This window comes from Sorex fumeus, unplaced genomic scaffold, assembly GCF_029834395.1.
Source record: "Sorex fumeus unplaced genomic scaffold, SorFum_2.1 ptg000063l, whole genome shotgun sequence".
Classification (NCBI taxonomy): Eukaryota; Metazoa; Chordata; class Mammalia; order Eulipotyphla; family Soricidae; genus Sorex; species Sorex fumeus.
In genome coordinates, this window is record NW_026606120.1 from 72,744,762 (window position 1) to 72,767,126 (window position 22,365).

General features: G+C 60.9%; 1 protein-coding gene across 1 annotated transcript in view; it reads right to left on the reverse strand.

Annotated features, from left to right (window-relative positions):
* SRCIN1 (SRC kinase signaling inhibitor 1) overlaps positions 1 to 22,365 on the reverse strand; it is a 63,442-nt gene that overhangs the window by 19,323 nt on the left and 21,754 nt on the right. Inside the window, 10 exon segments of the mRNA XM_056126795.1 lie at positions 1,305 to 1,480; positions 2,441 to 2,628; positions 2,941 to 2,984; positions 3,246 to 3,338; positions 4,642 to 5,516; positions 5,993 to 6,086; positions 6,256 to 6,454; positions 6,984 to 7,179; positions 10,909 to 10,929; positions 19,438 to 19,736. Of these exon segments, the coding sequence (XP_055982770.1) occupies positions 1,305 to 1,480; positions 2,441 to 2,628; positions 2,941 to 2,984; positions 3,246 to 3,338; positions 4,642 to 5,516; positions 5,993 to 6,086; positions 6,256 to 6,454; positions 6,984 to 7,179; positions 10,909 to 10,929; positions 19,438 to 19,736 (2,185 nt within the window).

Consider the following 22,365-nt stretch of genomic DNA (forward strand, 5'->3'; position numbering starts at 1 on the left):
CAAAGCTTGAGTAAGTGCTATTCTCCAGGTGAGCAGGGACAGAAGCTGCCAGTCTACTTGGAGAAATGACTGGACCTGACCACTAAGCTCTCACACCTGGTTCGATGGAGAGACCCCCCTTACTACATCCCAGCCAGCCCACAAGAGGTGGTGGGGGCCTTTGTTTGTGCCTCACTCTCAACCACCTGTGGCTGTGGGCCTGAGGCTGATGAGCAGGGCCTTCCCAGGGTGCCCCTTGTAAGAGATGGGCCTTGGTGACTTGGTGGGGGCAAAGGCATATTACAGCAGGTAGGGCACTTGTCTTGCATGTGGCCAACCTAGGTTCAATTCCTGGCACCCCACTGAGCCCTGCCAGGAGTGACCCCTGAGTTCAGAGTTAGGAGTAAGCCCTGAGCACTGTTGGGTGTGGCCCCCCAACCAGGACACACAAACAAAAACCAAGACAACTTGGAGAGGACGCTGGGTCCCTCTGAGCAGACTCTCCTGACTCCCCGAGTCATTGGCCAGTGGAACCCCAGTCCTCTCTGAAAGAAACTGCAAATATCTCGGAGCCGGTGCAGAAGCAGCGGAAGCACGGAAAAGGGCAGAAGGTTCTGGACAATGCAGCCTCCCGGGGCTGGAGCTGCAGCTCACTTTTCGGGGACCTTGGACACAGGCCCTCAGACACCAACAGTTCACAGGGAAAGCTGTGGGGGGCTGCGGGCACTCACTCAGCGGATGGACAGCAAAAGGTAGTGTCCCTTCAGTGGTGCTAGACAATCGAATCTTGGCCAGACAGCCATTTGCTAAATTTGGATCAGAGGACTATCTCCTGTTAACCCTCCCATGCCCAACAAAGCATTCTCTACTCCTCGCTCCTCCTGAAAAATGTGCGGGCCTGCTTCAAAGGAGGAGGAAGGCCTGAGATCAGGTGTGGTGGCAACTGGCCAGCGGGCATCCAGCAGAGGCGGCTGACCCAGCACGTGCCACTCCAGGGCTCATTTGCACGGGTCAGGATGAAAGGAGGTAAGAGGATGGAGTGAAATCTGGAGGCCGCAGGAAGCCAGCCAGGGGGCCATTAGGCAGCAAGACCAGAGCAAAAGCAGGCGAAGAGCCAGGTGGGGAATTCAGGAATGGTGCCAAATGATAGTCAGAGGCTTGTGGTTCACAGAGAAATTTGGCCAGAGAGAGGAAGTTGGCTGCAAAATAGACCAGTGTCACCTGTGACTCAAAAGGAAGGGAGCTGCGCCCCGCAGTGAAGCCAGGTTGTGGGGCATCCCGGACACGCACACCCCCACCCCTCCTCCCACCGGGACCCGCCTCACTTGAGCTGCTGAGTGATGAGCTCCTCGTCGTTGAGGTAGCGCAGCCGCTCCTCCTCCACCAGGGTGCGCTGTCGCTGCAGCGGGTCCTCCTGCCGCCGCGCCGCCTCCGACACGCGCATGCTCAGCTCCGCCTCCGTGCCCTTCAGCAGCGCGCGCAGCGACTCCTGGTTCTGGAGCTGCGGGACGCGGAGGGACGCAGATGGGCCGCCGGAGCCCGGGCGGGCGGGGATGGAGGCGCGCGGCAGGGCGAGGGCCGCGAGAAGCAGCGAAGGGTGGGATGGAGCGGGGCAGAACCTAGTTCTGGGACCGATGGAGGCAGGACGAGGAACAATGGGAGCCGAGGAGGGAAGGGGCCAAGTTAGACGGCGCCTGGCTGTGGTCGTGAGCAGCAGCAGCGGTAGCCGCAGCGCAGGGGTGAGGCGGTGGGGGTGCAGGAGGACAAGGAGGTTCTGAGGAAATGGCGAGGCAAGGAGGGCAGGATAGGCATCGTGGGGACAAGAAGTGGCCGGATATCAGGCCCTGAGGCTACAGGGCTGTGACCTACCCACCAGGACGGAACAGTTTTTTTGGGGGGGAGGGGGGCGGATGCTGGGAGGGGGAAGGGAACTGACCGCTGCAGCCCAGTTCTAAGGCCGAGTTGGGGCAATGGGGGGGGTAGATCTCACCCGTGGCCCAGATGGCAACTCCCTGCCCACTCTCCAGCCTGTCTCTGCTCATTATTCTCACCTGTCTGGAGCGGGCACGGCTATGCCAGGCTCCTCACTGGTGGAACCATCTGCCAGGCGGGGCAGGACGGGAAAACTCAGGAAGGGGGAAGCTGAGGGGTCAAAACAGCGGGCTTGTGCCCCAGGAATGGAGGCTGCTGGACAGGAAGGAGCGGAGCTGCTTTAAGGGATACTGAGCGGGGGACTAGGGCTGCAGGAATGAGGAAGAGCATTCAGAGAAGGGGCAGGAGGGCTCAGGAGAGGGGGTGCCCTAAGGCTCAGTACAGGAGCAGAGACTCATGAGTGTCCCACTTAAGGGAGAGGAAGAGGCCAAAGGATTGAGAGAGAGATCCAGTGAGTGTCTCTGGGCTGGAATGAGGGGGTGGGGGTGGGGCAGGACGGCTGGGGAGGGGCATTTGGGTGGGGTGGTACCTGAAGCTTGCGCAGTTGCTGGAGTTGGCTGCGCAGGTCGCTGGTGCTGTTCTGCAGGCCACGCAGGTAGAGCTGCAGCTGCAAACGGCTGATGGGTGTGGGCTGCCCAGCAGAGGCACTGCCCGCGGAGGGCTGGGGTGGCCCCGACACTGGGGTGGCCCCGCTGCTTCGCCCACCGGAGCCACAGGCTGGAGAGAAGGGAACACAAGGATGGGAGGGAGGGTCACCTCGTGAACCCAGACAGGCAGGGGCAAGGGCAAGCTCCTGCCCCAGCACAGTGGTCATAGAGGCCGCAGTCTCTGACTTCCTACCCCACTGAGGTGGGCATCATTGGGTGGTGCAAAGAGTCAGGGTGAAGCACAAGGCAAGGGAACTCCCAGCATATCTATGGGAGCCGGCCAAGGGAGCTAGAGTTTTATCAACCTCTTTACAGAGTCAGAACCTTGAAGCTCCGTGGAGGGGGCCCCTGTCGGGGGCAGGGGCAGAGAAGGGAGACTCACGTGCTGAGGGGGTGGCCGCTCCATTGGAGCCTTCAATCTTCTCACTGTGGCACAGGGAAGAGATGTCATCGGGGGGGCCAGCCTGGCCCCAGACTGTCAGAGCTGGGGTGACTTCAACATAACCTCAACATAACCTCCTCCAGCCCCTTGTTCTCAGACTGGAGTCCCAAGGAGGGCAAGGATTGCATCCAGGGTCATGTGGGCAGAAATGGACCCAGGAGTCAGGACCTGGGCTCCTGTTATCCACGTGCTCTCCCCGGGCCCACTGCAGCCCTGGGTAGGGGGTGTGTAACATAGAGCCTCACCTGGGTGTCTCGGGCTCCGAGCCTCGAAGCAGGGCACTCTGCACCAGGCCTGTGAGGCTCGCAATCTGCTTCTCCATGGCCTCCATGCGCTCCCTGGGGATGACGGGGGTGCTGAGAGCACCTCAGGGGCTCGGGGTCCCTCCCACCCATTACCCTCCCCCCAATTCCTAGGAGTAGACTATAGAATGGAAGATGGCTAGGGAGATAGCTCAGTGGACTGGGCAGGTGCTTTCCATGCAGGAGGCCCTCGTTCGACCCCCGGCTCTGCACCCAGTTGGGAGTAGAACCTGAACATCACCAAGTGTGGCCCATGAAACCAAGAAAAAGTAAAAATAGAGATGATATCATTCTATCCTCAGCTGCCTGAACAGACAGTCCAGAGGGTCCCAGTGCTCATCAGTCCAGCCGCAGTCTCCACCCAGTGGGGTACAGCCTTCCTTAGAGTCAACCTCCCCCTTCCCCGCCTCGCCCCTCAGCCCAGCATCCTGAATGCTCCCAGGCTCTGTGTCCGCCTGTTTCCCCCACCTGATATGCCGACCTCTCTACCTCGTCTCAGAAGTCACCCCAGAATCCCCAGCAGCCTTTAGGAGTCTCTCCTCCTACCCCAAAAGTACCCCCTCCAAAGGGTACAACTGTTTGTGTCTCCCCCAAGAGGCAGGTGGGAATGGGGCTCGCCCCACGTGGTATGGAAGGTGCCAGAGCAGGGTGGACAGCAGAACTGGGCCAGTGGGACTTGCTGTCAGCTCTCAGCAATGCTGCCAGGGGCAGAGGGCCCAGATCAGTGCCCGGGCACCTCCTCTGGCCCTGCACCCTTAGGAGCTGGAAGATGGGCCAGGGATCCCAGCACAGCAGCTATGGGCCAGATGTGCTCTCTTCCCCACTGTGTTCCCCAGCACCTAGTGGATGGACTTCAGCCGGCCCCGTGCTGGACAGCTCTCGCCTGCCTGGTCTCCTCGAAGGAAGCGCACCAAAGGAGTCCGGCGCTTCAGCTTCAATTTTATTTTGGGCCACATTCAGTTCCACCATGCTTAGTGCTTGAGGATTGCTCCCTGCAACCCTCAGGGGACTGTAGGGGTGAGGGACGGTACCCAGGGCTCCAACCCTTTAAGCTATTTCCAACCCCCACCTCCCAGCTCAGCCTCAATATTAGTTGGGAAAACTGAAGCTAAGGGAACAGATGCAAACCCAGGTTTCTGCCCCTCTCACCCCTCAGATCTCGCTGAAGCAAGGAAAACGCCCTGTCTCTCCCACGCCTTCCCATGCATTTTCAAGATGCTGACAATCCCTCCAGCCCATCCTGAGTGTGAGTCCCGGATGCGCAGTCCTCGGTGTGCCCCTTCCCATGTCATGCCATGCGGCACACCACCCCCTTACCCCGAAAGCCGGCCCCCCTTACCTGGTCTCGGTGTCCTTGGCTGGCACCGGAGGCCCGAACCCGAGGAGGGGGCGTTCCCCGGGGCCGGGGAAGAGCTCAGGAGGAGGAGCTCCGGCCGTGGAGGAAGCCCCTGCGCTGCGGGTCTTGCCCCCTGGACTCTCGGCAAAGACCGACGAGGACCCCGAGTCCTTGCGGAAAGACTGACGCACCGGCGAGCCGCGGCTGGGCGGCCCGGAGTAGGGGCTGTGCGGCGGCGGGGGTCCCCCGGGGGGCGCCGCCACGTCGGCCAGCTTCTGCGGCGACGACGGCGGCAGGCGGAAGCCGTAGCCGTCGCCGTAGAGCGGGCCGCCGCCCGCCGCCTTGTAGAGCGAGTCCTCCAGGTCCGACTGCAGCGCCGCGGCCGAGTAGGTGCTGAGCGAGCGCACCGAGCCGCGCTTGTACAGGCCGCCGGCGCCGGGGTAGGCGAACGGGTCCCCGGCGGCCGCGGCCAGGCTCAGGCGGCCCTCGTGCAGTAGCCCGTAGGGGTCGGCGTAGAGCCCCTCGCCCTTCACCAGCACCATGCCGCCCGCCTTGCCCGCCAGGTCCTCGTCCGGCTTCACGTCGCGCCGCTCCAGGATGGCGCTGGGGCTGGGGCTGACGCCCTGGGCGGCCGGGGCGCCTCCCAGCCGCTCAGCCGCGTGGTGCACCGGGCTGCCGGCATACGAGGGCGGCCGGCCGCCAGCGTAGGAGAGGCGCGAGCGCGAGGGCGAGCCCGACGGCAGCCCCGACGGCAGCCCCGACGGCAGCCCCGACGGCAGTCCCGGCGGCGGCGAGCCCGAGGTCAGGTGCGGCGCCGGCGACAGGTTGTTAAGGCGCCGTGTGGGTGACGACTCCCGCGATGCATACACCATCTCTCTCTGGGCAGAGGACAGACAACCCCCCCACCCGCAGGATCTGGTCACAAGGGGGATCCCTCTCTCCTCTCCGAGGGGCGAACAGCTCACTCTCCATTCTTGGAAAGTCCCTGCTGGGTCTGCCTGCCCCTCTCCCTCCAGTGGGGTCTCTGGGACCCTTTTTCCATCCGGGCTCCTCCCAGCATGGAATACAAAGTGACCGGTGGAGAAGCACCACACAGACCACACTCAGCCTGACCTGCAGAGAAGGGTGGCCTGCAAAAGGGGAAGGGGCCGCTCCTGGAATAGGGAGGTGCAGACAGCTAGGGAAAGTGGACCATGGGACAAGAGAATCCCCATATGGTCCCACTATTAATGGTGGCCAACCTCTGCTTCAGCGCCTCTGACGTCTCCCCCAAGGCTAGCTCTGGGCCCTGGTGACAGGTGACCAGATCCCATTTTCCCAGCCACCCCTATGCTCTGCACCCCCTCAGCCATACCCGGAGATCCCCGTTGGTGAGGTGTGAGCCAGGGAAAGCAGCGTAGAGAGGCTCCTTCCTGTAGATCTTGATAATACTGCGGTCCTGGATGTCCCTGGAAAAAGGGGTACAGGCAGTTACCATCCCGTGGCCTCGCGACGCCACTGCCCAGTTAGGATGGGTGGTACCCAGGGAGGGGGCGGGGCGACGGGCTCCGCGAGGGGCAGGCTAGGATTGGTTATAAGGGTGGGGCAGCCCGCCCCGCCCCCTGGGACCACGCCCACCGGACGTCCTCCAGTTCGTAGAAGACGTTGCGCGCTTCATCTTTGATGAGGATGGCGGTGTTGGGCGACTTGAGCATGCCCATGGTGAGCTTCTGCGGGAACATGTGCGCGATCAGTGCGTGCAGCGTGTCCAGGCTGCTGACCTCGTGCGTGATGTGCACGCGCCGAGTCTCCTCTCCGAACTGGAGGAACAGCACCCCTGCGAAAGACACCCGGTCCTGGATCTCAGTGCCGCCGCCGCCGCCACGCCGCCGGCCCGGGGAGCGCGGGCGACCTTTGGGGGCCCCGCTGGGCTCGCTGGACCCTCCGGGCCCGCAGAGGCACGGTCTGAGGCCCGATGCCGCCCCGGCGGCGTGCAGATGTACCCAGGCACTCATGCGGCCGGCCTTCCGGGCACCTTGCGACCCAGCCCTGGCTGCAACCGAGAAATGGTTTGGGCTGGTGCAGGCAGGGCCGAAAGAAAGTCGGGAAGGGCGGAAAGCTGAAGAAGGGGAGTCAGGGGGGAGGAGGGGAAGGAAACAGAGGTCGCGGATGGGGATGAGAGGGAAAAAGAGGGTCGAGGAGTCTGGAGAGGGGGGTCGAGGAGCCGCGGAGGTGAAAAAGAAGGCAGAGGATAGGCAGGGAGCATTGAGGAGCATTGAGGGAATGGGAAAGGGGACGGAGGGATCGCGCGGAGAGCAGAGCGGAGGGAGGAGCTAGCGGCCGGCAGGCGGGCGGGCGGGAGGTACCTGGCGAGCGCAGCTTGGTCTGGCTGGCGGAGCGGGAGAGGGGCAGGCTCTGTCGGAAGCGGTTCATCCTACTGAAGCCCAGGGGCAGCTCAGCCTCAGACATGGTCTCCAGCGACTCAGCCGAGGCGTAAGACAGCTTGGCTGCCTGATCTGCCAGCCCGGGCTGGGCTCCCTGAGTGTGGCGTGAGCTGCGGGTCTGCGGAGAGGAGAGGGGAGAAGGGGAAGGGAACAGGACAGGGCCAGAGGAACCAAGCATGAACCCCTTCACTGGGTGGCTGGCACTGTCCCCGTCCAGGCCCTGGAAGCCTCCTTCAGCCGGAACACAGCCAGGAGGGTCTCTTGGATTCCAGACTCGCCACAGGGCTTGCAGGAGAGTACCCCAACCTCATGTGCCCGTGGCACCCCCTGAAGATTAGGACTCAGAAGCCCCAGGAAGCCGGAGCTGAAACCAACTGAGCAGGAGCCATGGGCACGCCTGCTATTTTAAGCTTCCCAAGAACAACAACAACACAAATTTGTCACCGAGGTGAGCAGCGGAATCGTTGAGCAAATTGGGGCATTAGTTCCAGACATTAATTAAGCGGCGGGTTTGTGCGCTACTGCGATTTCTCCTTCCTGGGTTGGAGAGGGTGGGCTGGGGGAGAGAGGTAGGGCCCGGGAGAACGCAAAGAGAACCACGTACCCCAGCTCTGGAGGTCTGCAGCCCCCTCCTGGGATCATGGTGATTTGGAGACCCAACCTAACCCCCAAAGCCAGAGGGAGCCCGGCTTGACTCTCCCCACCTGGTGCATGCAGTGCACATGCTGAGCCCCAGGGGAACCGCAGGGTGGAAGTGCCAGGCCGTGGCCCCTCTCACAAGGAACATGCTGCCTGAGTTCCTGCAAGGCCCCCAATACCCACTGGGCAGCCCCTGACCTACAAGCCACGCTGAAGGGGGATCGCTGCGGGAGGGAGGGAAGGTTGCCACCCAGTTAGGCAGGGCAGCAGGAGTAGTGTTGGGGGGGATCCCCATTTCTCTATTGCTCCTTAAGAGCCTGGCTCTGGAGCCCAAGAGACAGCTCCACAGATTGATCGCATGTAGGAAGCCTGGGTTCAATTTCCAGCACCACATGGTCCCTGGGGAACGACCAAGAGTGACCGCCCAAGCAACAAGCTGGAAGTAACTCCTGATCATCATTGGGTATGGCCCCCAAACCAAAAAAAAAAAAAAACTGCTAGTCTGGTTGCCTGGCTGAAGTGGGGGCCTGTCACCCCAAACCACAGGCCCATTGTGCCCTAGCCTCTCTCCCTAGTCACTGTATGGAAACTTGTTTAGTCCAGGGAGAGAAAGGAGGATCCATACACATGTTGGGTACATTCTACCTTTTTTTTTTTTTGGTGGGGGGAGGTCACACCCAGTGGTGTTCAGGGCTTCCTCCTGGCCCTGTGTGCAGGATCATTCATGGCAGTGCTCAGGGGACCAAATGTGGTGCCAGGGATCAAACTGGGATCAGCTGTGTGCAAAGTAAGTGCCTTAACCTCTGTGCTATCTCTTGGGCTCAATATTGGGTACATTCTATATACAGGGTATATGTATCCTTAGATACATATCACCATGAGGAAAACATGTTGCCTAATTATGCTTTTCAAACCAACTGCCAATTTTTAATGAATGACTCAACTCCATGAATGTTAGTTATCCCCAGGTTGGAACACTGTTTTCTCTTTTCATTTGATGCTTTTCTTTGCCAGGCGAGTTTTGCACAACCAGAATATATTACTTTTGTAATGAAAAGAAAAAGTAAAAGTATTTTTTAAAAAGAAATCACTTAGGGCCAGAGGGTAATACAGTATGTAGGGCACTTGCCTTGCATGCAGCTGATCTGGGTTCAATACCTGGCACCTCATATGATCCCCTGAGCCCTGCCAGGAGTGATCCCTGAGTGCAATGTCAGGAGTAAGCCCTGTGCGCTGTGCACTGCCAGGTGTGCCCCCCTAAAAGAACCACTTACTCTCCTCAGCACCCTCCTTCCTCAAATCCTAATTAGCCCTAATTAATCTCTTAAGTATTAACTCAATTTATGGTTCCAATCGGATTAGCACTCTTGAAAGGAAGAAGTATCTTCCTAAATGGGCACTGGGCCTGGCCATCTCCAAGGTGGCCTCAAGGACTGGGGGACATGGAAGGTCAAACTTGGGTGCCTTGTGGCATGCAGCCTGAAGTAGCCACAGCGAGTGCACAGCTGGGCACATGTGGCAGAGGCAGTGTAGGAACTGGGTATATTTGGGGGGGCTGCCTGTGCTTAGACCTGGGCCCCATGGCTGATAAGTGCCAGCTCTTGCCACAACCAGGCCTGGTCTAGTGGCTGTGGGATGGTCAGGTCTGTGTTGCAAACAGAATGAGGCAGCCAGTAGCCAGTGACCACAGTGGCCTTGCAGGGCCCAAGAGAGGTGAGCCCATAAAAAGATGGAACAAGAGCCAGGATGAAGGGGGCAGGGATGCAGGGGATGCTGCCTGCTGAAAAGGGAATGGGAGGAGAGGAGAGGCCCACGTCTCCTGCCAGCCACTTCCTATCTCTGTTCTGGCACATGGCCCCTCTCAAAGCTCACTCCAGGCTCTGTATAAACTCTTCCGAGAAGGGGGAAATCCTGATAGTCCTTTGCTGCACCCTGGGAGCCCCGAAAGCCCTCCAGCCCTTGGCTCTATCCCTGATCTGGATCCAGGTAGAGAAGAGATGGAAAAGGTCAGACTTCTTGAAGGTGGTGTGAGGGGGAATTCCATTCATGCAGAGCCCACAGGTAGAGAATAGGGGCTGGAGCACGGACACCAATCCAGGGAGAAGCCGGCAGAAGGCAAGTGGGCAGCAGACGGTCTGTCTTTCCCAAAGGTTGCCCACAGACCAAACCAGAATCTCCAGGGGAGGGGCCTGGAATGCAAAATTTTGGTCACACACCCAAGTGCCTCCCAACTCCAGGCATGGGAAACGAGTCAGCATCTCGGATTCTATTGGCCACAGAGGACCCCGTGGAAGGCTTGCTGGAAGCCACGCCTGTGCTCATTCTTCTGTCTTGACAGCATCTGGTGGAGGCACTGCTGACCTGTCTGAGAGGCACAACCAAGGCCTTGGGACCAGTGGAATCTGCACTGGGCAGCGAGCTAGTTTGCAGAGACTAGAATTCAGACTAGAATTCACCATCAGGCCACCGGGTTCTGGGCTCCGTACAGTGCATTAGGCTTTTGGTTCAGCCTCCCAAAAGGAGTGCTCAGTTATACCACCAGCTCTCTGGGGGTGGAGGGGATCAGGCAAGATGACACTGGCAGAGTCTGGGGTGAAATACCCTCAAGCTCTGTCACTGAGCCTGGGATTTGGGGGCCAGAGTCTTAGAATGCTAGCAGCAGTGGATCTTGGTTTAGCTCTGGGTCTGGATGCCAAGGAAGGTGGGGGAGGTGCTCCCCTGGGGATCAGTAAGATGCTCTAGGTGGGGCAGACAGCTCTCCCAATGCAGGGGCGGGAGCTCCCCAAACTCTCCAGAGGAGGCAGGAAATCACCCACCTCTGTGCTGAACTCTTCACTTGGGTAACAGGTTTGGGGGGAAAGGCTGTGAGTCTCAGGAAATGAAAAAGGGAATGAGGGCCCCATCATATCCCCAGGATCACCCTGCAAGGTTCAGTCTGACTGCCGAGAACAGGCCACTCCCAGCAAGAGGAAACAGCCGACGCATCTCTCATTCCCCAATGACCCTGAAGGCTGGGGACAGGGGTGTCCCTAGCCCAGATCCCCAGCAGAGAAGCCCCAAATGCCCACACTAGAGCCTCAAGCCCCTGGCAGACGAACCCAGACACTTAAAGCAGCATCCCCCAGGCCCCTGTGCCAAGCGGGTGCAGGGAGGGGGCAGGGCGGGAGAGCACATGCAATTGCCACGGAAACAGAAGACCACCACTGACCTTAAAACTCCAGTAGTTTGGCTGCTGATGGGAATAAGAGAAGAGATGGTTATGTGGGGGCCAGGGTGGGGACGCAGGCCAGGGGAGAGGCCTGTGGAGCTCAGCACTCTGCCGGGGCACTTGGACCCTTCACCCTGCAGGACCAGGAAGGGGATGGCACCCCTTCCATTCAGGCCTTCTGCTGCTCCAGGCTGGCAGGGATCAGGGGGACCAGTCCAGATGTTTACAAGTCCCTTGTCACAGTAACTGCTCTGAAGGAGAAGGCACAGCTGATCATAAGAGACGCTGAGATGTATCAGAGCTGCGGGGTGCGAGCAATGATGTCTGGAAGGCCAGGAAGATGCCTGGAAGAGGTAGCCCTGTGGTCAGCTCTTGAAACAATGAGCACCTAAGGGCTGGGAGGAATGGCTTGTGGGCAAGAGCCAGGGCAGGCCCGCTAGGAGTGCTTTGAGGAAAAAGACAATAGTCCCATTTTGCTGGGGTGGGAGACCTGAGGAAATAGGATATTGGACTCGGAAGAGGGAGCCCCAGAAGTGGGCCCCTAAATACCATGTGACAGCCAACTGGCCAGACAAGCAGGAAGTGCATGAGGAGAGCAGAGTGCAGTGGAAACTGAACCTCAGAAGGATGACCAGGCAGGGGACTGAAAATGAGGCTGGGCATGGGGGTCTGGGGGGGCCAGGTGGGAGAGGGTATGTGACACGATGGGCCAGAGTGCACAGACACCACCTCAAAGCCCTGGGCCATGGACAGGGAGCCCAGGACAACAAGGGGAGTCTTGTGCCCATCCACAATAAACTAGGGTCACCCTGTTTTCCCTGGAAACCAGAAGGCCCTTCCAGATGGCTTGGGATGAGGCAGGCGTGGCCTGGAGGCTGAGCTGGTTCTTGGCAAAGCCAAGGGCACCCTGCTGACCGGTGCCAGCCTCAGCAGGAAGACAGAGGCTGCAGATGGCCTGCCCCTGAGTGCCTGGCACCAGCAGATGAGTTTCCCAAGGCCTTAGAGCCCCTGGCAGAGAGAAGGCCTCCCGAGAGTCTCCATGGGGGAGGCCAGCACCCCCTTGGATGAGTTGATGGTTGAGAGGGAGGGAGCCTAGACCCAAGTTCATTGGGTGAGAGCTGGGATGAAAAGGTTCACTCGCCACGCCCATCTCTCCCCCTGGCATCAGCTCCAAGAGATATAAAAGAGTCTCAAATTGGCAGCCGTGTCTGTGCCCAGAGACTCAGGGCCCCTGTGCCCTGGAGATGCCCACAGGCTGGAGAGACAAGTTCCAGCCACAGATGCCTGTGCCTTGGGAGGGCCTGAGGGAGTGCACCCTTGGGGGCAGGCAGAGGGCATGAAAGGTTGAGATGGGAAACCAAGGTGTGTCTGTAACCAGGGCAGGGATATGGGGGTGTAAGCCACCCCGAGTCCATGTTGGGTCACACACAAACTCAACACCATCTATGGAGGATAACCCCACCCATTCTCTGAATTCTGAACCCCAGAAACACCCACAAAGGGACTTGAGCCAGTGGAGAGCAGACCACTCCGTCTAAAGTTGTCCCAGAAATAAACTCAGGGGGGCAGAGATACTCCTAGCAAGACTCCCCCCCCTTGCACCCCCCCCCCACACAAATACACATAGGAAGCAGTTCCCACAGGGTTCCGACAGCGCCACCCCAGTCACACCCCACATTCCCCCAGAGACTGGAACACCTACGCTTGGACCCTCACCTATCCTCACACTCTCAGGCTCCACCCTCTCCCCCACTGGCCTCCAGCCACCCCACTGGCCACGGAGCCAAGCATCCTGTCAGCAGGGGAATCCCAATTCTAGAGGCAGCTGGTGTCCCAGCCACCCCCAAAGCCACCACGTGGAACTCAGCACTGCAGATGGTTTTGGCCCTCCCCGCCTTGAGAAGGACGATGAAACCCGGCTCAGCCCTGCTTGTGCCCGAGGTGCTGATGGGCACCACCATGGCACAATCAGACTGGAAGGAAGTGGGGACTGAATGACAGGTGAGGCAGCCACACCCCTCTGGAGGCAAAGTCCCCCCACTGCCTGAGCTGGGGGAGCATGGGGTGGAGCTGAGGTCAGCATCCTGGGCACCAGCATCCCCCTCCTCCATGCAGCCCCCAGGAATGAGAGGCACAGTGTCCTGCGAGGGCACAGGGATGGGAAGGCTGTCATCCCTGTCACTTTCCAAGGTGTGATACCCAAGGCACAACCCTGGTAGTGCTAAGCAGGGGCTCATAAGGGGAGCTTCTCCAGCCCCAGAGTTTTCCGGGTTCTCCCTCCAGAGCCCACTATGACAGTGGGCACTGGGTTTGTCCTCCCAGACTCCCAACATGAATGAAAGAATGCACCGAGAGGCCCAGCTCCTGGAGAGGGGGTGTCTGGCCGCTGCTCCTCCATCTTCTGCCTCCCCCCTCCCACACACACACCCCTCTCAGCCTTCTGGACCTTTCCTCTGGGAATGTCCCTGCACCAGAAACCCCCTGGCAGGAAGGGCCCAAAGGAGGTGTGCCCTCACTTCCCAGAAAAACTCCCTTCCCCCTCCTCAGGGAGAGGACCCTAAGAAGGGCTGATCTGGAGGGACCTGGTGGGGACTCACGGCAGGGGCCAGCACTCAGGAGCGGGGTGCTAAGCAGGAGAAGGTGGCAGCTTCCCTAAAGGGATGAGACCGGTGGGGGTGGGGTTCCTCCCCGCCAGGATAGCCGGGCGGAGGACTGCCCCACTTCAAGCCCAGCGTGAATACTGGCCTCTGTCCTCCAGCCCCGCAGGGCTGCGGTCTCCCCACTCCCCGAACCCTGAAGGAGCAGAGCCCTGCCTGCTGAGAGCCCCCCCCACCACCCGGACGGCTAAGGGGCTGAATGACCTCGCCTTGACCCCAAGCTCCGCCAGGCAACTGCAGGGAAGGCGACCCCGCGCGGGGCGCAACCCGCTCCTGCACCCCTGCCTCGGGTGCGTGCACGAGCGCAGACACCCACCTCTCAACTCCTGCCTACACGCGGCCCGTCAACACCCGCCCCCCACCCCCAGCCTTAGGCTACGTAAGGCGCCCCCAGAGCGCCGGCCTCCCACCGCGACGCACACGCCCGCCCCGACCCCCGGGGGTGCTTCCCCAGTGCAGATGGCAGAGTCGGGGTGCGGTGCGGTGGGGCTGGGGGTGGTGGCTGCGGGACCTGCACCGCGCCGGGGGCTCGGGCGCACCCCAGGAAGGTCATGACTTTCCGCGCCTGGGAGAGGGGGCCGCCCCCCACCCCCGCCGCATTTGAGTGCGGGTGGGGGTGCACGGAGACTCCGCCGCGGCCGCGGGCGGCCGCGGTGGGGGAGGGGAGGGGGCGTTTCTCCGGGATCGGGAACCGCAGCGGCCCGCGCACCCCCCGCGGGCGCCGCGCAGCGAGCCCCGCATCTCCGTGCCCGCCGCGGAATCCCAGGAGGTGCCCCCGGCCCCGCAGCCGCTCCCCCTTACCTGCGGCCACAGGTGTATGCACGGCGCCCCCGGGCCCGGGTCCCGCGTCGGGCGGGGGAGGGAGGGCGGCCCCCCGACTCCCACCCGCCCCGGCGCTCCCCTCCCCCGACCGCCTCCGCAGCCACCGCCGCCGCCGCCGCCGCCGGTGCCCTTTGCTGCAATGCGAGAGCCGCCGCCGCCGCCGCCGCCGCCGCCGCGCCGGCCCGGGCCCCGGTCGCCCCGGTAACCGCGACTCCACCTGGCGCGGCGCGGCGCGCGGCCGAGCTCATCCTCTCGCCGCCCCTCCCGGCGCGGCCCCGCCGGCGCAGCCCCGCCACGAGCGGCGGAGGCTGGTGGCTGCGTCGCCGCCGCGGTCACCCGATCCGCTGGCCCCCGACTCGGGTTGCAGGACGAGGGAGGGAGGTCACCGGGCGGGGGATTGGGGGGTCCGGGGGAGGGGCAGCCTGGGAGTGTGGCCTCTGCTCTCCCCGCCTAACCAACCCCGGCCCCCAGGGCCATCTCAGACCGTCACCCACAAAGGTCTGACCAAGCCGGGAGGGAAGAGGAGGAGGGGGAGGTGGTCCTGCCTGTCACTCCCTGTTGGGTGGCAGCTGGGTGACTGTCCCTAGGATCTCCCAAGACTCCATTCCCAGGGAGTCCAGGATGCCTGGGCAGTCTCCGCTTGCTTTTCGGCCTCTGCTGTGTGACTCCGGCCTTTGCTGACCGTCTCTGGCCCTGCCCTTGAAAGGAGCCTGGTACTCAGCCACTGGTGTGGGAAGAATAAGCAGCCCCACCAAGGAATGCGGGGACTGCTGCAAAGCCCCCTTTCTCAGGAGTGACCAGGCGCCAGCCAGGGTCCCCTCATGCCCTCCCCTCCTCCAGACCAGACCCCATATGACAGTCGGGTCTCACTCCTGTCCATCACCTCAGCCCCGTCTAGACCCCTGTCACCGTGCACCTGCCCCTGCCCGTGTCTGCCCCGTTCTGGCCTCCACAAGCACCTCCTAGCAGCTCCAATAGGCCCTTCCACTCGCAGACCCATCTTTGTTCTGAAGTTCTGTCAAAACGCGGGAGGAAGTGGGCTGAATGCCCCACAAGCAGAGCCAACTGTGCCAACTGTGCCAATCGGGTGCTAGACTTGCCTTCCACTAGGCTAAAAGGTCCCCGGAACTGGAGACCCGTGTCCTGGACAGGCCCCTCTTACTCTTCCTTCTCCAAATCCCTTCCAAAATAAGGAAGCCCGCTACCCCTCTGCAGGGGAGTAGGGCACCAGAGACCACTTGGCACCCTGCCCCTATACCTCCTTCTCCCTCCAATAGCTGAGTGCCCACAGCTAAGACCCCGAAATGTGCCCTTCCCTACTGCTTCTCACTCCCCGCTGGCCTGGCGGGCCTGGTATGCTCCCAAGCCAGTGTCCAGACCTGAGCTGGCAGACAAGCCCTGTCTACGAGTACCCTTGGCTGACAGCCACCTAACCCGCCAGGGAAGCAGGGAGCAGACTCAAAAGAAATGACAGAGGCCCAAGACCTCTGAGAAGGCTGAAACTGAGCCTTCGAGAGCACGAGAAGGTGGCGAGAGAGATTCGGTGAAGAACTTGCTGAAGACCAGACGAGGGAGGGTGGGGTCTTCCAGGAGATGGAAAGGTCAGGTGAAATGAGGGGAGAGGATGAAATGACCTGTGGTGGGGGGCACTAGGTCTGGAATATCAGAGACTCCAGAAAACAAACGTGGGGGTGTACTCCTATTGAAAGGTGAAAAGAATTGAAAAAAAAAATCCTGGCTTCTGTGCCACACCCCGAGGGGCTCAGGACTTACTCCTCCTGCTCAGAGATCACTTGGAATGAACTGAGGGACCATATGGGGTACCGGGGATTGGACCTGGTTTGGCTGCATACAAAGCAAGATCTCTACCCACTGTACTATGTCTCTGGCCCCAAGAATGGGGGAAAAAAATTGTTTTTTGCTATTGGCCATACCCAGCAGTGCTCCGTGCTCTGCCCTCAGGAATTACTCCTGGAGGTTCAGCGGACCAGATGGGGTGCCAGAGACCAAACCCGGGTTGGCTGCATGCAAAGCAAATGCCCTACCCGCTGTACTATCGCTCCAGCACCAAGAAAAATTTTTTTCTTTCTGAGTCCAGAAATCTCCCTCTTCAAAAACATTTTCCCCAAAGCTTAACCTTGATGCAGGTTTGGGGGGGATGGGTAGTAGCGGGAATGGGAATCAGACAATTGGCGGGGGTTGGAGTCTCCAGAAAATGGGGGTTGGGGGCTCCTCCATGCGATAAAGGGATGCAGAATAAAAATCCTGGTTATCCCCCTCCAAAAAAACTCCTCCCCAAAGCCAAAGTCCGCCATGGACTTGTGGGAGGCAGTGGAGGTGGGAGACTCACCTGGGCGGGCTGGCTGGCCCCGGAAGGGGTGGAGTCGCCGTGGAGGTGGGAGCAGAGGGAGCTGAGGAGGCACACGGGGTCCACGGTCCAGCCGCCAACCTGTGTGTGTGAAGCGGGGGACACCCCATTAGGGGGAGCGGGCAGGAGCCGCTGGAGGAGTGGCCTGGGCAGGGCGGGCACAGAGCTCACGGGCACAGAGGCGGCCCCTCTGACGGGGCCCGCAAGGGGCAAGGGTCTCTCATCTCCGGCCCTACTTCTGTGTCTGGATGTCTCTCTCCTGTCAGGCTCAGGTGCTCCCCTGGAGCCATGCAAGGGGCCTTCCGCTTTGGCTGCAGCTCGTCCTGAGGTCCTCTGCCATGCTGGACCCTCTCCCTGCACCCCTCACCGCTCCCTCCTGTGTCCTCACCAGACAGGCGGATCATCTGCTGGGGCCTCAGCATCGCCGCCTCTATTCCCAGCACCCCAGCCTCTGTCCCCAGCACCCCTGCCTTGTTCCCCAGCACCCTTGCGTCTGTCCCCAGCACCCCGTCTCTGTCCCCAGTCCCCTTGTCCGTCTCCAGCACCCCCGCCTCTGTCCCCAGTATCCACACCTCGGTCCCCAGCACCCCTGCCTTGTTCCCCAGCACCCTTGCCTCTGTCCCCAGCACTCCGTCTCTGTCCCCAGTACCCTTGTCTGTCTCTAGCACCCCCGCCTCTGTCCCCAGCACCCCCGCCTCTGTCCCCAGCACCTGTCTCTGTCCCCAGCACCCTTTCTTCTCTGCTCTCTCAAAAGGAAGCAACTCCTCCTCCTCTCCCACCCCGAGCCTCTGCCCCTCCGCCCTCTGCCATCCAAGCATCTTCACTCATAACACTCATCCCCTAAGGCCGCACCCCCACACTCGGGCAGTGAGCAGAGTGCCCAAGGCCAAGACAGGTGCAAAGTGGGTGCTGGGCTTTGGTTCTCTTCCTGAAGTGTTTCCAGGCACCCTCCGCCTGCCAGGGAGTGCTTGGTATAGAAAGGGCTCTCAAGCACACCCCTGCCTGCAGCCCCTAGAGGACCACACCCTGACTTCCTCTTTTCCAGGCCAAACCTCCACACACGGGTCTGTGACCTGTTCTCTCACCGTCCACTGACCCTTCCCTCTCTGCACCTCAGGACACGAATTCCAAGGTTCTCCAGACCAGTCCTGCTGTTTCTCTCATCCCTCCTCTCCTTCAACTCTGGATCCTGGAACGCCTTCTCCCCTCTGGCCGACTTCTCTTCCTCGACACCCCCCACCCCCAGTTCAGTCCTCCACCGGAAGCAGAGGTCACTCATCTCCTGGATCCCAGCCCCACTCCTCAGGCCCCAGCTTTCTCCCCACACACCATCTCCCATGTGCCAGAGCCAGCTGCTCCTCTCAGACTCCCCCCACCCCACCTGTCCCTTCCCCCTCCAGCCCGCTATCTTCTTCCTCTTTCCCTTCCTTTCCCCAGACCCCCACGGTCCCCTCCCACTTGCCATCTCAAAACAACTAGGCCCCCACCAGCTGGCCCCACTGTTTCAGTCTCCCCTCTCCCCTTGATCCTTCAGCATTGCCGGGGGACCCAGAGCCCAGAGCAGCCCCAGCCTGCACTCGTCTCCCACCTCCCACCACATCTTCTCTTCATGCTACCTCTTCAGACCCTTTTCCTCCTTCTAAGACAAATAGAGAGAGCACTTCCTCCAGGAAGCCTTCCCAACTGCCCAAGGCCCCTCGTCCGCAAGGGGAATGAACTGTCCTTTTCTAAGCTCCATCCAGATCACAAATACCCTGGCCCCTCCTTTCAAACCAGAGCACACAGATGGGCTTCCCCGATGGAAAGGCTCCCCGATTCAGATCCAACTCAGCTCCCAGGAGAAAGCAGAGCACAGGCAACACCCCCACCCCACAGGCAGCCAGGGGAGGGGGGTGGCGATAAGGGGGGCTGTAGGAGCCAGAGTGAGGAAGCAAACCTCCTCAATGCCCCCCTCCCCATTCTCTGCGAGGAGACGGGCATGAGGACATAGCTCCTCCTTCCTAGCCATCCTGAGGAGTACCTGGGAAGGGGAACAGAGCGAGACATGTGTGGAAGCAGGGTGCAACGCCCCGAAGCCCAAGCAAAATGACGCTGATGGAATCGTGCCACCCTCCCATCAGCCCCTGACTGGGGGAACTGTGCCTGCGTCTGCAGCCCTGACAGTGCCTCACCGACTGACACCTGGAAGCAGAGGGCTGACTGGGGGCTCAATTCCCCACAAACCTGGAGACCTTACTCGGACGGAGAGAGGTGTCTGGGCTCCCAAGGGTCTGGGGAGCTTGATGAAGGCAGGTCCCGCTCCACCAGCTCACATGGGAGTCCAGGGAATCCCCCTGCTCCCTGTGGTTGGGGAGAAACCAGACACAGAGAGGGATGTCCTCTAGCTCAGAGTCACACAGCGAGGCTTGGGAGGCAGGCCCAGGGCATGGGGTGCAGCTGCCAACAGCCTCCCATGTTCAAATCAGTCAGTGCTCACAGCTGTCCCTCTTGTCCCTCTGCTTGGCCCCGGAGCAAATTCACAGGCCGCTACCCTTCAAGTTCCAGCCTGGCAAAAAGCTGCATGCCCCCATCCGTCGTCCCCCAGTCTCTCCGAGGGCGCCAGAAAGGCAACCCCGGGCATCCACACAACCCCCCAACTCCGCCGCTGGAATCATGAGAATGAGTCTGGCGACGCCCACTCACCTGCTCCCGCATCCTGTCCTGCTGACCCCGCAGCGCCAGGGCGTGCTGCGGGTACTTGCTCTTCAGGTGGTCCATGAAGGCATCGCGCTTGCGCTCGGCGTCGGCCTTCTGCAGCCCGCTGAGCGCCTCGAGGCTCTGCGCCGCAATCACCGTGTGGCGCCGCTCCGACGTGTGCACCAGCCCCACGTTGGAGAAGCGCCGGCCCCCGCCGCTCCCGCCCCCACCCCCCAGGGTCCGGTACTCCCGCGGGTACTCCGCATCGTCAGCAGACAGCATGGGGGGGCTGCTCCGCTCCGGATCTGCGAGAGGGGAGAGGGGAGCAGAGCGGGGTCACTGGGAGCACGGGGCCTGTGGGGGGGGTGCCCGCTGCCCACAGGGGGCAGAGGCAGGAACTGGGGGGTCGGTCGGGGAGCAGGGTGGACAGTCTAGAGCTTCAGGGATGGTGGGGACCAGGGTAGGTCCAGGCTTCTGGCCCTTCTGCCCTAGGTTTAGAGGGACAATGCCCACCGGTGGGAAGGATTTGGTAGAAGGGGTCTTGGGCACTCTGGATAAGCAGAGTCCGCCTCCCTAATGCTGGTGTGACCAGATGAGGGACGAGGAGTCTCCTTCCAGAAGCTTCCAGAAGGATGTGGAAAGGAGCCTGCATAGTCTTCCTCTCTAGTATTCTCTAGGGAGAAAAGTCTAGCCTCTTCCCTCAGACTAGCATGTCCAGGGCACACTGCAAGCCCGGGGGTTGGAGAGTGGGGGTGGAAAAGGGCAAAGATCAGACCTGGGACTTCCCAAGGCGCTGGAGGCTCCGGGTTGGGACACAGGGGACCTCCCCTCCCTCCCCACCCAGAGACAGACAGACGGACACACAGGAGAGGCAGGGCACAGAGAAGACAGTGGGAGATGGGCTGGGGATAAACTCAAAGGAGGAGAAGCAGACAGAGCAGTTCAGGCCCTCACCTCGCTGCCCCCCCCCCCCATCCACACGCCCAGGGCCACAGGAAGCACAGGGACGAAGGACAGCACAGAAGCAGCAACAGAAAAGGCCGGGGGCTGAGGTTACCCCCAGAATCAGAATCCCCTCCCCTCAGGGCCCAACCCAAAGCCCTGCCCCCCACCTGACTGACTTCAGCCTAAATGCAGACCCCCCTATAGCAGGAAGAGGGGTCCTACAGTGTCCCCCCTTGCCCTGGAGGCATGCCCCAGCCATCGTGCTGGGCACTGAACAGATGTGCCCACCCTCACCTGAGAGGTCATCTCCCCAACACACCGCACTCCATAATCCGTCTCAGAGTTAACCTCAAAGCCACCCCGCTAAGCGGAGTCTCCAGCAGGCACTGCCATGGACCACTGGACCCCCCAGGGGGCTCCTTACAGGCCAAGTGGGGTGAAGGGGGAGGTTGTGGATTCTGGAATCCAGTCAGGGCACCTCCTTCCGGTCCCGTCTCACCCCCTCCCTGCACACAGCCACTGGCTGTCAGGCCTCAGGCTTGCAGGCTTGGACACCCCTACCCAAGTAGCGAGTGAGATCAGCCACAATTCAGGGGAAAGCACTGCTCTACTGCACTGCAAATGCACAAGCATACACGTGTACACACACATGCACGTACACGCACACACACCAGATATACATACACACCACATGCATGCATACACATGCATATACACACACACACACACACACACACACACTCTTCCCTCTGCTATGACCGAGGTGTGAGTAGTGCCCAAGAGATCCCAGCCCACCAAAACCAAGGGAGGGACAGCTCCCCTGTCACATAGCTTCCAAGGGCCTGACCTCATCATCACAGCCTGTGGGAGTGGCCCACGACTGTCGGAGGGTTACTGTGGTTCTATTGCTAAGACAGGTTACCAAGGCCAGAACCGTACACTGACATACTTAAAAGCCTCAGTGTGCTGGGCCGGACCAACAGTATAATGGGCCTTGCACAGGACTAAATCGGGTTCAGTCCCCAGTACTACACATGGTCCTTCAAGCACACCAAGACTGACTGATGAACACTGACAGGTGTGATCCCAAAACCAAAAACACAAAAAAGGCCAGAGCAATAGTACAGCAGGTAGGGCTGCCTTGCACGTGGCTGACCAGGGTTCAATCCCCAGCATCCCATATGGTCCCCTGAGCACTGCCAGGAGTAATTCCTGAGTGCAGAGCCAGGAGTAACCCCTAAGTTTAACTAGGTTTGATCCCCCCACTCCCCCCCCCAAAAAAAAACACTAAATGAACCCAGTGTGTGCAGCTGAGTAGAGACATTCAAACAAACCGAGCGTGGGAGTCCCAGGGTTCCTCTCCAGGCCTGGGGCCTGGGGTTCTCCCTCTGTGCTCACTGCCTCCCCACCCTGACCTGGACCTGGGGGCCTCAAAACCAGAACCAACAAACAAAGACCTGGAGAACAGCAGTGCTGCAGGTGTGATGGCTCCACTTTATTTCGATGGGGAATAATAGGAAGCCCAGAAGGGCCCAGAACTCTGTGGGGTGAGTTCCCAGGAATAATCAGGCGAGTCAGCAGCATCCATGGTCAAACTCAAGCGTGTGGATGAGCCGCCCTGAGCTCTCACCATGCCGGCCTGTGTCCCTGGGAGGGAGGGCCTTTGTGAGCTGGCCCTGACCCTTCCTAGGAAGCTAGACACCGGGGGCCTCTGCCCAGGGCAGGGGGCCAGTGAAGGTGGCTGAAAGGGAGGAGGCAGCACAGGTGTGCTCTGAGCACCAGAGAATCAGCCCAAGCTGGTGGAGGCAGCGTCCTGTGTCCTGTGACTCTTGCCCCCACCCCCCACTCGGATTTGCAACTGTCCCCAAGCAGCCACTCTCTAGGACATGGGTTTGGGGCACTCCTGACCCCTCTCTGCCCTGGGGTGGCGTGGAGGATTCTGTTATAATCTTGTGGCTAGAACCCCAGCTCTGGAGTCCAGCCCCAGCC